Source organism: Rhineura floridana, chromosome 12, assembly GCF_030035675.1.
Source record: "Rhineura floridana isolate rRhiFlo1 chromosome 12, rRhiFlo1.hap2, whole genome shotgun sequence".
Taxonomy (NCBI): Eukaryota; Metazoa; Chordata; class Lepidosauria; order Squamata; family Rhineuridae; genus Rhineura; species Rhineura floridana.
The window spans coordinates 16,054,480-16,070,024 of NC_084491.1; the positions used below are offsets into that span (position 1 = coordinate 16,054,480).

General features: G+C 41.0%; 1 protein-coding gene across 6 annotated transcripts in view; it reads right to left on the minus strand.

Moving 5' to 3' along the window:
* Positions 1-271: 271 nt before the first annotated feature.
* The window catches only part of EBF2 (EBF transcription factor 2), a 378,097-nt gene continuing 362,823 nt past the window's right edge, over positions 272-15,545 (minus strand). For all 6 annotated transcript variants that reach the window (XM_061592314.1, XM_061592315.1, XM_061592317.1 and 3 more), the window contains one exon: positions 272-2,273. In XM_061592314.1, the coding sequence (XP_061448298.1) occupies positions 2,242-2,273 (32 nt within the window). In that variant the 3' untranslated portion in view covers positions 272-2,241. The remainder of the gene's footprint in view (positions 2,274-15,545) is intronic.

The window sequence follows — 15,545 nt, forward strand, 5'->3', positions numbered from 1 at the left end:
AAAAAGTTGGTCATTATAACTGATACCATTTTCCTGTTTGGGTATCTTCATCGTAATACAAGGGAATGCACCATGATTGCTGATTCATGATAGCAGTTTCACTTGTTTGACCGAACCAACTGAGAGCTGCAGGTGCTACATTAAAAAAGAGAATGTATGCACTTGCCCTAATGAAGAAAACAGTAATATATTCAACATTTCTTCTTTTCTTTTCTGTCATGAACTTCCACAAACAATCATCATGGGAAAACACTAATGTTTTTATTCCCCTGAAAAACACAGTTACCCTCATTGGGTGCACAGAAGTTTGGGTTTCACCTTAAAATACAGGTACATATATAAATAGTATATTGTAAAAAGCCAATAAGTGATCAATAGATTTTATAGGCATATTATCAACATACGGGACTCCAGTAGAGATGATTACAATGACAGAAGCAGAAGGGGGTTTAGAAGGTCCTAGAGAAGCTACCAATTCATCTGAACAACTCTTACCCGCAATCGGCACATTGACAGGAGAGGCACGGATCAGCATATTCATGACATTCCTTATGAATTTCTAGAGATAGAAATAGCCCTGAATCAAGGATCCATGTAAGTTTAGAAGCATGCACACATGAATTTCTTGTGCTGCCATGCTTCCCCATTCATTTCAATGGAGGAGCCCATTACACCTGTGCTGTTTGTTTCCATGTGCAAAACCTGTCCCTCCATCCAAATGAATGGATCACTTTTTTTTTTGTAAGGGAAGGAGAGCTTCGTACAAACCCATGGAAACCAGTGGTCTGCCATGGAGCCAAATCTACATTCAAATTCTGGATCTTTGCTGAATTGTCAGTCCTGCATTGTATTAAGAATCTACAGGTTTCTTATCATGTATATGTTACATCTAATATCTCAAATTTGATGAAATCTGTCAGTGCTCACATACGAACACTGACAATTCTGAACAAATTTCACAAAGCTCCGAAAACTTAAGAGAACACGCTGATGAATGTTGACTTACATCCAAGTCAGAATTTTGGCAAAATCCATCTGGGATCGTTAACATTCATACATGAGTGTCAATGGTCTTTGTAACATAGAGAATTTTGTCTTTGCTACATGAAAAGCAACCAACTGGAGAAACCTTTTCTGTTCCTTCTTGCTCAAATTGCAACCTGAAAAGTAATGACAGTTCCACACGAAAACCTGATTAAAAAGGCCATACATGCCACACAGTTACTGATTAGGATGTATGAAGCTAGACAGTTTACGTCAGTACCTGAAACCTTAATTGAATCAAAAGATGAAAAAGTGTATAATATTCATACATTAACTACTGTCCTATATTTATATATATGTATATATACCATTATGTGTATAAAAGCTTGTGGATGAGTCCTTCGTGAAGAATTTAAGACATTCTTGTACATGGTTCAATAAGGAGCAGAAGAGAAGCGAAGACAGATTGTACCGTTAAGATACGCCATGAGCTCATCGCTGCATTTTTTTTGCATCTTTTTGTCGTTATTCATTGTACGACAGAAAAAGTCCCCCCTCCCCACCAAAGTCTTCAATTTCTACCTCTACATACAATAACTTACAAGTTTATTTATTTAAATAATTGTAAAACATCTTACATTTTTTCCCATTTTTAAAAGAGATTAAACTATAAGCAAATACACACATACATCCACGTTCCGCCATTCATATCAGTTTTATAAGAAAGTCTTCCATGCTGGTACCCTGTTTTGTGATCATTATTATTATTATTTTTCTGCATAAACTAAATTGGTATCTGAAAGGCTCCATAGAAAATAGAAACTTCAACTTTTTTTCCCTACAAAGTAAAACAAAGAGTATCCAAAATATCAAGCTCGAATGGTTGGCCAATTTGTTCCTCCTTTTAATATTTTACAAACATTAGGAAGGTTTTGTGTCCATAAGGAAAAAGAAAACCCTTGTACTCCGGACTCAGTCCCATAAACAGTGTACATCTGGATCATGGCCAATTCCTCCTTTTAATGTTCTTGGGGTTTTTTGATGTAAGTGTATATGAAACCTGGAACAGATGAGAGCAGCCTCCTAGCATGTCTGATCCATTAAAAAAAATGTTCTCTTGCTTTCTGCACATGGCTTCCCACAACAATAGAGCTTGCAGTACTCCCCCCCCTTTTAGTGCTCCATAACAATAAGTAGTTTTGTGTTGTAAAAAAAGAAAAAAATGGGTGGGGGATTCCAGCAATTCCTCCTCTTCTTTTACATTGGAGGGACGACAAGACCAGTCATGGCTGAAAAGGAAAATGGACAACATTAACATTTCGGTTGCTTGTTAGAACAGAAATACATAGACATATAGTAGATGGTGCTGGATACATCCTTGATCACTCATTAGGGATGCAAGGACCTGTTAGTTTTGGTTATTTCGGTTTCTCGTTTTTCCATTCTTAAATTCAGTTCTTCACATTTCTGCAGCAATATGTGAATTTAAAAAAAAAGATCATGAAAATTCTTCTGCCTCTTAGTGCACATTTCTCCTACTGAACACATTTTTGGATGTAGCTCTGACTCATGTACACATTTGTGCAAGCAATTTCTCCTAATATAATGCATTTTGGTATGGCATTTTCACTTATGTTCATTTTTATGCACACTTTTGCCCAATACATGCATTTTGGAGAACTGAATCACAAAATTTGGCTAAGTATGAATTCCAAACGATGACTGCACTTTTGTTCTCATATTGTTTCAGAAAGTGCAATAATAATAATAATAATAATAATAATAAAATAATAATAAAATTTATTTTTGAGTCGCCTATCTGGCTGAATTAACGGCCACTCTAGGCGACGTACATTAACATAATAAAATAAATACAATATAAAACCAGTACAAACCACACTCAATAATCAACTAATCACCCCTCTTACATTAATCAACAGCATTAAAAATTAACCCACCCCAGAGATCCCATAGGCCTGCCTGAACAGCCAGGTCTTCAAGGCTCGGCGGAAACCTATCAGGGAGGGGGCATGGCGAAGATCGAAAGGAAGGGAATTCCAGAGGGTGGGGGCCACAATCGAAAATGCCCTCTCTCTGGTCCGCACCAGCCTAGCTGTTTTAACTGGTGGGACTGAGAGAAGGTCTTGTGAGGCTGATCTTGTCAGGCGGCATAATTGGTGATGCTGGAGGCGCTCCTTCAGATAAACTGGGCAGAAATCGTATAGGGCTTTAAAGGTCAACACCAGCACCTTGAATTGGGCCCGGTAAACAACTGGCAACCAGTGTAGATCTACTACAATGGGACAGATTCACCTTTACACGCAAACTGAATCGAATTCTCCTCCATCTCTATCAATCATGCCCTAGCCACCTCCAGGCTGAAGGCTCAAAGGCCCCCAAAGTGGTGAACAGCATCCAAATATTAATGCAATAAGACACACAAGGGCAGACAAATCCTGCTAGGTGGTGGTGGTGGGGGAAGCTGTAGTGGTAACAAGCCACTAATGGTTGGGGGGAGAAACACCAATCCAAAGCACTTCCAGACTTACACCAGCAGGATGGAAAATTTGGGGGAAACAATTATTATCCTTCCCCTCCTCCCTTTAAAGGCTTTAAAAAGCGCCTTTCTATCCCATTGGCCTCTCATACCAGTGCTGTACCAGTATTGAAAGAACAGTACTGACTGCCTGTTAGCTATTGAGCCAAGCTCAAAGTTTTGCTGCTGACATTTAAAGTTCTGAACTACTTGGGACCAGGATCCCTTGCAGACCACCTCTCCCTGTACAGGCCAAGCCAATCTTTAAGATTTCCTCAGGAGACCCTGCTGGTCATTCCACAAACAGTGGATTGTCACTTGATGACAATGTGGAAATAGGTCATGCTACCCACCCTCTGGAAGGTCCTCTCTTGGGTTATTTGTGACCTTTAAACACCTCCTAAAAACATATCTGTTTACTCAAACTTTTCTGGACTCTGACTCTTTAATTGTTATCTGTTTTGCACACTGCTTGGTACTTGCAATATATAGTTTTGATTGACCAGGGTTCGAATCCCCACATAGCCATGAAGCTCACTGCGTGACCTTGGGCCAGTCACTGCCTCTCAGCCTCAGAGGAAGGCAATGGTAAGCCACCTCTGAATACCATTCACCATGAAAACCCTATTCATAAGGTCGCCATAAGTTGGAATCAACTTGAAGGCACTCCATACATGCATGCATACGTTTTTACCTAGGGTGGTATTCAGCTAAAAAAAGATGTGTTTGCGTAAGCTTTAGGAATAGTACAACAGGATCCCCGTTTCCTCCTCCTGTACACAACCCGCACTGTCCTCAGACCTGCTCTGTAGGATTCGGGGAAACCCCAGAACTGATTTAGGGGTTGCATAAGCTCAGGAGAGGAGGAGATTGTTCCATTGTGCAAGGAGAAAGCACTATGTTGAATACAACCCCTATTCAATTCAAATTATTGAATGTGATTATTTGTAATATTGTAGTAAGCGATATATTTTTTTAAAAAAATTAATAAATAGTAATCACTGTCCCCCTAGCGATGACCAATAGGAAGGAATAAAATGGGCAGGATTTGTAAGCAGGGAACATTAAATTAAAGATGTAGGAGCCCTTGAAAGCAAAATAGTGTTTTGCCCTTCCACAATGGACAGATTCTTACCATCCTCTGTTCACCCACTTTTACAGAGAATTCAGATGACATCATTACCAAATTATTGTATTCCAGTGTTGCCTTCTATGTATTTTTCCTGTGGTGCTTTATTGTAAATTAATTAAATAAAAATAAATAATCCCCACAAATTGGGTTGGGACGGGGGGAGGCACAGAAAGCCAGCACTGGGATGCAATGATTTGGCAATAATACCATCTGAATTCTGTGTAAAAGTGCGTGAACAGAACTGGCAATTCCAGAAAAAAGGGTTCGTGTAAAAGCAACTTGTCCTAGGCTAGAAACAAATAATTGTTCTTCAGAATGCTGAAGGTGGCATGCTAAAGCCATGATTATGCACATATTTTTACTGTCTAACTCAGGTTTCAGGAACCTTTGGCCCTCCAGATATTTTGAACTCATCATTGGCCGTGCTTAGTGATGGGAGTTGTAATTCAGCAACATATGGAGGACCAAAGGTTCCCCATTCCTGGTCCAACTCTTCTTCCTGGTCAAACAGAACAATAGGCAGAGCCAGAGTCAGTGGCAGAGCCAAATAGTTCTAATTTTGTTCCCATTCTCCTACCTGCTGAGTTCTGCAAGGGCAACACTTGGCACTAAGGAAGATGCTGGCAGGCAGTGCTATCCCTTGGGCTGGTTGTAAGCAAGAAGGGAGGCAGGTGGGGGCTGGCTGAGGGCAGACTGAGGTTGGTGGGAACACCGAAAGTTGCCTAATACAAAGTCAGGCCATTGGTCCATCTAGCTAAGTAATGTCTACACTGACTGACAGTGGCTCCTCAGGATTCCAGACTGGGTGCATTCCCAGCCCTACTTGAAGATGCTGGGAATTGAACCTGGGAACTTCTGCATTCAAAGCAGATGTTCCACCCCCTGAGCTATTTGCCTCATGGGGGGGAATGGTGGGAGGTCAAAGAAGGCAACAACTGTGGGGCCAAGTGGATGCTTTCCCCACTTAAACCTTCTTGTGATATTTTGCTGCTTTGTGATAAAAAATCCAGGGTTATTAATTGCTTTCTAAAATGTCAAATCCTCTTCTTGGCTTATTTCCTGGCAGTGAGGTGACTTAATGGCACTTTGTAGCCTTTGTTCTTAGGAGCTGCTGGATGCTCCTCCCCCCCCCCTTTGGGGCCGTGCTGTCAAAAGCCTATTTCCCAGTCTGCACTACTTTTTATTGAATGTTTGTGAGCTTTGGATTAAGGTCTTACAGTGCTCGCAAAGCTGTAATTATTTTTGCCTGTATTACTATATATTGAATCGATGTAACTTTTCAATAAAGGTGGTTCGTTGCAGGACATTCCATGATGATGAGCAGGGAATATAGGAACCACAGTGATTATCCCACAGGGATCCTCCTCTCTCTCTCTCTCTCTCTCTCTCTTTTATTGGAGCGAAATGGAAGGGAAGAATTAGAGTTGTGCTGTGTTGTATTAACCTCAAAAGGCTGCCATTAACAGATGAGGCGCTTGATTAAGCTTGTCAAAAATCATCCAGATGCTAGGGTGACATGCACACCTTAGGTATGTGTTGTTAATAAGTCTAATAAACACCTTGCAGCGTAAGGAACTTTTGTTCCTTTCCTACTTGCAAAGGGAAAATGCAATGCAGGCAGGGCCAACTTGTACCATGTAGCAACATGAAGCAGCTTGCTTTGGACGGAAGGCAGGAGCGTAGGAACCTGCCTTATATGAGGACAGATTAAGTCTGACACGAGGTTCGAGGGGACCTCTGGCAAAGTGCCATCTGGCAAGGTCCCTGATATCTGCTGCCTCCACCACCACCACCCCGGTAACATCCATGCCCCCCCATTGGATTTACTATCACTGGTGGAGGAAAGCGACAGAGTTACAATCTGCAGGAGGAAGATGTGAGAGGCCTGCCATTTTAGATTTCCCATAATTTCACAGGAACATAGGAAGCTGCTTTATATTGAGACAGGCCACTGGCCCATCTAGCTACACTGACAGGCAGTGGGTCTCCAGGATTAGTAGCCCTAAGGCCCTAGAGATGCCGGGGACTGAACCTGGGACCTTCTGCATGCAAAGCAGATTCTTTACCGTAGAGCTATGGCCTTTTCAGGGCCACTGAAGGGAGTTTTAAATGGTGGGTACTTTGCACCTGCCTGCTGTGCAGGGTAGAAATGGAGCCAAGGGGAATTGGTAGGTAGGTGGATGTAGCCTGCAGGTGTCAGCTAGGGATGGAAAGATCTGTTTCGGTTCTCTTGGTTTCTCATTTTTCCAACGTTAAATTCAGTTCTCTACATTTCTACAGTGATCTGCGATTTTTTTAAAAAAATTCTCATTAAAATTCTCCACCATTTTAGTGCAAATTTCTCCAGATAAACACATTTTTAGGCAGTTTTGACAAAAGTACACATCTTTGTAAGCCATTTCTCATCATTTCATGCCTTTTTGCATGTTATTTTTACTCATGTATTCATGTTTATGCACCCTTTCCCCTAATATGCCGTCCTGGGCTCCTGCTGGGAGGAAGGGTGGGATATAAATAAAATAATAATAATATATGCATTTTTGTAAATGTTGTTTAGTTGGTGAACTGCATCCCAAAATTCTAATAAATGTGAATTCTGAAGGATGGCTGTGTTTCAGTTCTCATTGTTTCAGAAATTGTGAATTTGATAAATTCTGCTTGATATGCGAACTGAATCAAAATTCTCACCCATCCTTAGTGTCAGCACCTGTGTACTCTTGGCAGCTGCCCAAGAATGCAGAGTACAAACAACAAATTGGTTTACCTGCAATTAGGGATAGGAGAGAAATTTGATTCAGTTTGCATTTCAAGCCAAATCTATCAAATTCGCACTTTACGAAACAATATGAGAACCAAACCACAGGCATCCTTTGAAATTCACATTTACCTGAATTTTGCGATCCAGTTCCCCAACCAAGCAATGCTTACAAAATGTATATATATAAAATGGGAACATGTGCATAAAATGAATTTGTGAATGACTATACCATACAAAAATACATTCTTAGGAGAAATTTCTTCGGCAAATGTGTACATTAGTCAAAACTGCATACAAAAATGTGTTTATGAGGAGAAAATCATAGTAAAACGTTGGAGAATTTTCATGAGGAAATTCAGATTTGCAAATTGCTGCAGAAATGTGGAGAACTGAATTTAAGATTGGAAAAATGAAAAACTAAGAAAACTGAAATCAACACATCCTAGATAGGACTAAGTCCATCCCTACCTGTTTCCATGTGGATTTGAAAGAGAAACTCCTTTAAAAAATCTGTGCAGAAATATGAAATGAAAAATAATTTTTTAAAACTAAAGTATTTACAAGGCAGACTGAGGGCTGCAGGTTTTTTGGCGGGGGGGGGGAGGAGTGCCTTTAAAAAAGCTCCCAAACAGGGTGGTATTCAATATTAGTCCTACTCAGAGTAGACCCACTAAAGTCAATCGACATGTCTAATTAAGGTTCATTAATCTCACTGGGTCTGCTTTGAGTTGAACTTAACTGAATGGAACCCAGGGCTTCCCACCACTATTTTGAATACAACAGAACAAGTTTTTACATGGAGGCAGCCATTTTTCCTTTACAAGTCCCTCTGAGAGGAAAGGAATGTCATCAATCCCATCATTTCCAGGAGGACCTAGTCTACTGAATTCAAATCACATGGAATCAAGGAGCCCTTCATGCTGGCCACTCCTGTCTGTAGGCAACTGGATGATCCATTTGGGATATTTTAAATGAAAGGGTGGGAGGACATGACAATCATAGGTGAATATGTGAATGCCTTCAAGTCAGAAGCAGTGCTGCAGCCTTCAGACTCCTCCTTAAGGGATCTGAAGGACTGCAGATTCTAAAGTGGGCTCATAATGTGATCCAAACTGGGTCACAATCTCCCCAGATCTAATCAGGTAAGTCCACTTTGGAATCCAAGTTCTGCAGATTCCTTGAAGAAGAAGTTCATGTTGCAATCCAAGTTCTTCAGATAAGTCCACTTTGGAATCCCCAGTTCTGTGGATTCCTCCCTTGTCCCTATTTTGACTGAGTTCACTGAAAACGATACTTTCAAATACATTCATGCAACGTTCTATTCATAAATGTAAATGTACTGCTTTCAAGTCGATTCCAACTTATGGCAACCCATGAGGCTAAGAGGCAGTGACTGGCCCAAGGTCACCCAGTGAGCTTCATGGCTATGTGGGGATTTGAACCCTGGTCTCCCAGGTCGTAGTCCAACACCTTAACTACACCAACTACACCACACTGGCTCTATATGTGTATTCTATTCAACCCTTCAAAAGCAGTCTGAAGCTTGAAGGCATACATTATATACACTTTCCTGAAAGAGAAAGTTTTTTCTTAAAGAGAGTTTTTTTTCCTTTGGAAAACATGCATCCTCATTTTGTTCACATGTGAGTGTTGATAACTATAGGTGAATTTGTGAACATTTCCAAGCTAGCAAGTATTTCCCAATCTTTCTGACATACACCAATGGAAGGAGGTCAGTTGAATTTAGATCACTGCCAGCATTCATTGCTGCATCTCTGAGTTACCAGTCAGTCACAAAATTCACCGAGCATTGTCAACTTCATGCAACATTTTGGGCATTTACAATAACACACACACACACATGGCAAACCACTGCTGTAAGCAATCACATTTCACAAGAGCTGAACTCATACGCTCAGTAATTATAAAAAGAGAGATCTAGGCTGAGAACCTCAGAAAAATCAGGCATTGTTATTTAAGGAGGGAAATGTTGTGGCATGTAACTATTCCTCTTCCCCCATTAGCTTCTTCTGAGATGGCCTCTAAGGGTTACTTCAGTAACTTGTTGAAAAAGCAGCCTCGGGTTGGTAACAAGATACACAATTGCTTGGACATGTGCTGCTCGAGATCTAGAGGCTCTCAAATTTCTCTCATTACTAACACCATCACGTCTTGAATGTTTCTTTCCTCCTCGTGAAGTCCTCACCTTTTGATTAAGATCACTGAAAGCAAAGCTATAGCTTCTGATGCATACATGCATAGATTCTCTATGCAACCCATCATAAGCAGTCTAAAACTGAGAGTGTAATTGTTTTAATATCATTTAAACACCTCCGTTCGAAACTTGTTTGGCACAATGCGGAGGAAGTGAGATGTGATGGGTTTCTTTTTGTTTCATTTTGCTTTGTTAGCACACAATTGAGGAACAAATTTGTCTTCTGTAATACCACATGTCCCTATAAGCTTTCAAATGTATTAGGGAAGAGACTCCCTTAGGAGCTAGCCTAGCGGCAAGAACATAGCTGTGTGAATCGATGGGTGGCATTTTGTATGGTTATTTATACAGTTCTGTTAGTGACTGGTGATGAGGGATGGGGGAGAAATTCGATTCAGTTCGCATTTAAAGCTGAATTTATAAAACCTTTCTGAAACAACATGAGAACTGAAACACAGCCATTCTGCAAAAGTCACACTTATCTGAATTTTGCAGTGCAGTTCCCTAACTAAGCAATGTTTGCAAAAATGCTTACATTAGGGGGAAGATTTATTAGTTGCTTGATATCTGAAAGTCCCCAAGCAACTTACACAATATTAAATCAAAAACAAATAAAACACACTATAAAACCATAACAATAAACAACAACAAAACAATAGCAATAGCACCCCCACAGGAAGGTTTGGCAGCATATTAAAACAAAACAGCTCAATCTATCAAATGTCCAGGGGAAAAGCTACAACTACCTGGCACCAAAAAGATGACAATGAAGGCCTTCATGTATATTAGTGAAAATAAAGTACAAAATGCATTATATTAGGAGAAATTGCTTGTGAAAATGTGTACAATAGTCAAAACTGCATACAAAATGTGTTTAGCAGAAGTTTTCACTAAAACGCTGGAGACTTTCATGCAGATTGTTCTTTTTCAAAAAGCAAATTGGTGCAGAAATGTGGAGAGCCAAATTTCAGATTGGAAAAAATGAGAAACTAAGAGAACTGAAACTGATAGATCCTTTCATCCCTACTGATGATAGTGGTTGGTGACTGAGTGGGAGACTGGGTGGAAGGGGCATCTGTGTGTATTGATGGATGTTAGATGAGGTAGTGGAGCAGAATGGGATAAACGAGTAGTAAGCAGTGTATGGTTTGTATAGATGTAATCATATTTTATGAATTAGGCTGTGCCTTGGCAAGAGGGAGGCTGAAGAGGGAAGGGACCCCTGACTCTAAAGATGTTTCAAAATGTGCTGCTAGGTTTTTGTTTTTGAGGATTTTTATTGTTTTATTGCTTTGTTGTTTTGCATTGCATTATATTGTAGTTTCTCAGTTTCATTGATTGCTATATATAGTATATTGTATTGGTTATTTTGTAAACTGCTTAGAGACTGTCCTAAGTAGTAAGTGGTATATAAGTATATTAAATAATAAAATAAAATAGCCTTACAATGGTGTATGGTAGTAGAATTGTGCTACGTAAAAAATAAAACAAACCTGGATAGAGTGTACTGAGGTGAGAAGAAGATATAGACTAGGACCACCTGATAGATCTCTGGTGATATGCTATAGATCCATAAGGGTTTCTGACAGAGCTTAGCCTAAATTTCAGGGAAAGCATACGTCTGATAAAATATCTGAGATTTTTTTCTCAGCCGCCCCCAAAAAACTACTATGCAGAATTTTCTCCAAATATCCTCTACCATTGAGGGGTGTCCCCCATTTTGCACCCCACAATGAGCCAGAATGATGTTATATCCATGCATTGTGAAGGGTGCAAATTCTTGCCCAGACTTTCAACTAAAAGACCCTTATCAAAAAGAAAAAAAAGTTGGTTACTGCCACTGCTGATCCCTGAGTAACAGTTTGAAAATTTCTTGTCTCCTTGGAGAAATTCTGTGAAATACTCTTCCAAATTTCTCTGCTCATGAATATTATTGGGTGGAGAACTTCAAGTTAATGTTTCTATACAGCCCTGGTTTCTGACTCCTAACTGTTCAACAAGGGCAATAACTAAGTATTTAACCCTGTGCCTGTTGGCTCAGAAATAAGTCCTAGTGAGCTTACTCCCAGGTAATTGCACATGGAAGGCCTTGGATGCCTTGACAAAAAGAAATAAAAAAGTATGGGGCAAATCCAGGGATGGATTATTGTATGAAAGGATTATGAATTTAGTTTTGCTACCAAAAACAAATTTGTGGCTATGTGCTCAGACAGAGGCGCCCTCCTTAATTCTACGTCCACACCTCTAAGCTGTTATTCTGCACCTGGCTTGCATTGCTGCCCTTGAGGTTCTAATAAAAAATAAAGTAGATCCTGCAAACCTGGAGGGAGAGAGAGAGAGAGAGAGAGAGAGAGAGAGAGAGAGAGAGAGAGAGAGAGAGAGACTTAATCAAGAGAAGCTGAAACTGAGTAGAGCCTGAAGTGAGAGTTCTCCAGACTATACACTGAGACTCCGCCAATTTCACAAGGAATCAAGTCAGCCAGTTGTCAGTTTCAGCTCTCCTGGACTTACTACAGAGGTGAAACTGACAAAAGGCTTCTCCAGATTGCGCCTCAAGGCTTTTCATCAGTTTTCACCTCCTGCTGGGTATTCTACAGGGTAGTAGGGGCACTCAGGCCCAAACTAATTTTGTTTGGAGTTGTGGAGCTTGAACTCTCCAGATGTGAGATTTCCCTGTCTGTGTTGCTGCCAAGTGCCTGATGATAAGGGCAGGAGTCAATCTTCTCTTTTTGTTGCCATGCAGTGATGACTGCAAGATAGTACAATCAGTTACCTTCCATTGCAGATGGTCAAATCTGTCAATTTTGGTTTCTCTTGGTTACTCATTTCCCCAACCTTAACTTCTGTTTGCTCCATTTCCCCAACAATTTGCAAATTTTTCTTTTTAAAAGTCTACACCAAAAAATCATATGCATTTGCACTCACGTTTCTCCTAATATAGGCATCTTTGCCTAATATACACATTTTTGCAAGCAATTTTCCCTATTAAGGTGTAGCAATGTATGTTATTTTCACTAACATACGCATTTGTATGCATACTTTTGGGTTGCTGCATCACCAAATTCAGAGAAATGTGGATTTCAAAGAAAAGCTGTGTTTGGGTTCACTTATTGTTTCGGGAAGTGCAAATTCAGCAAGTTCTCATTAAAATGCAAACTGAATGGATTTCTCCCCATCCCTGCCTCCTGTGCACTACCACCACTGCAATGAAGCTATCAAGTGATTGTTACATAAGAAGATGAACAAAGTTGTAGCCCTCTGTCATTGAATGAATGGATGCAGATAAAGAAAATAGAGCACACAGCCCTAATGACAAAATTGACTGATGTCAGGCATTTATGAGAAGGCAATAGGGTTGCCAGGTCCATGGCCTGAGACTGATCCTGTATTTTTAGGAGAAGAGAAGGTCAGCCAAGTGCAGGTGTTCTTGCAACTCTGCAATGGGAAAAACCACAAGGTGGAATTCTCCCTCACCCTAACACAACTTTTAAAGATACAGAAGACCTCTTGGAGGCCGGACCTGGCAACAAAGAGGTCTTTTGTATCTTTAAAAGTTGTGCAGGGGGAAGGGAAAATTTCACCTTGTGGTTTTTCCCATTACAGAGTTGCAAGACCACCTGCACTTGGCTGACTTTCTCTTCTCCTAAAGATACAGGATCAGTCTCAGGCCAAGAACCTGGCAACCCTAGAAGGCAAATAGCAGTGGGTTTCTTTTTTTCTTTTTTTTTAAATGTAGGCTTTTTGTAAGCTCCATGAATTTTCAGTATGCAATGAATATTAACTCTTTGAAGTCATTCTCATTGTTTAAGCTGTGAGTTGTATTGATTAGAGTGTTGGACTAGAACTTGGGAGACAAGGATTGATATCTAACACTCAGCTATGGAGGTCACTGGGTGACCTTGTGCTAGCCACTGCCTCTTAGTCTAACCTAACCTGCAGGGTTGTTGTGAGGATAAAGTGGGGAGAAGGAAAACCATGCATACTACCTTTGAGGAAAAGTGTGTGTGTGTATTTCACACTGACAGTTTTAACTGATCTTGCACATATACCTTTCCCCTACACTTCTCAGGTTAGCCTTGTCCTATTTAAATGGTAAGCCTGTGTCCTGTTTTAGATTTATCCAAAAATTGATGTAGTCAAGCAGAATTATTTTATTATTATTATTATTATTATTATTATTATTGGCAATGGGAAGGTCATATTTGTGAGTGCCTCCCATTTAAAACTTAAAGCTCCCTGCACTAGCACAGCAGTCTAATCTGGTAGATCAGGCCTGGTTTATGTACGCAGCAGAATGAAGTGGTATAGCCCTGGTGTTATAGACTGGACTGCATCACTCCTGGCTATAGGTGGGGAGGGTACCCCAAATAACTCCCTGGATGGAAAAAAAACACAAGCACATTGGGGACAAAGTTTCTAGCACATTAGGGAGAAAGGTTCTAGCTCAACTTTACATGCTAATTTTCTACTTAGAGGGATTTATTTTGATTCCCTCCCACCTGCAGCCTAAAGAGGTCATTCTACAATGTCAGGACTTCACTTCTGCCTCGTTCCACTGCATGTATAGATACAGTTTGTAGAATATTTCTTAACATTTAGCAATGGGAACTGCAACAAAGTGTTGCAGTGTGGAGTACTCCTGTTCCAGTGAGTAAGCCATGCCATTGTCCATGATACTCTGTTTCCTTCCTTCTCCTAGTTATTTTTCTATTCCAGCCTCCTCCCACCCTCCCCAATAGCCTGTCCGCATTCTGTGACCATTGAGCATGCTATTCTCATTGAGATACCCCCCCTTAGGAAGCCTGTTTTGTACTTCTGCTAACTCAGCCTGCTGATGCCTCTCTGTTGTGAGTGAATGGTGCCGTTTTGGCTACATAAGCAATGACCCTCACACCTGAACATCAGAAACAGAAGGAATGATTTTTCCATTCAGATGTTCCGATCGAGGCAAAGGTGGCTAGCTGCTCCTCCATAACTGCTCCAGCAGTTTCCAATTTGCTGCCTTGCATCTGTGATGAGATGATTAGACACCAGGGTACTCATCGCTTCATGTTGCATCACGTCACATTACATCTCTTCCACGCTGTTTTTAAGCAGTCTTGACGTCCAACACAAAACAAAACGTCGGGCTTTCCCACCCCCACCCCCGATCAGGACACCTGCTATCAATTTGGGGGAGCAGCCAAGAAAGGGGTGTTGTCAAGCCTGCTGCTTTTTTCCTGCCTACCATGTCTGGCTACATAAGAGGAATGTATAGCAGATGGCACACTGGGAGCGGAAAGCAGGAACACATGGCACAAGGCGGGTTATCTGAGGGTATCCGCGTGTCTTTCCTAACACTGTTCTGGAAGCCAAGAATCATGTGGGTTTTCCTCCCTTGTGTAGCCTTAATGAGAACCACAGAGCAACTTGGAATAACAGCCAGTTGTTTAAAATATTGCAAGCTTTCAAACTGCATGTTCTTTATCAAGAGTAGGCAATAAGGGCACAGAAGCAAAATGCAAAGCACATGCAAGAAAAGGAAAGCCTCAGTAGTCCGTCTAGTTCCAGCATCCTGCTTACCACAGTGGCCAGCCAGGTGCCTCCAGGATGCTCACCTGTAGGGCTTAAAGGCAATGGCCTTGCTGCCTCCAGGAACTGGCATTCAGTGGAAGCTGCCTTATACTAAGTCAGGCTATTGGTCCATCTTGCTCAGTGTTGTCTGCACTGGCTGGCAGCAGCCCTCCAGGGTTTGAAGCCAGGATTCTCTCCCAACCCTACCTGGAGATGCCAAAGATTGAATCTGGGACCTTCTGAGTACCAAGCAGATGCTCTACCAGTGGGCCATGGCTCTTTCTCACATTGCTGCTAAGCACGAAGTCTTTACATAGCTCTCATGGCCAGTAGCCATTAATAGAACCGTCATCCATGAATCTGTTTG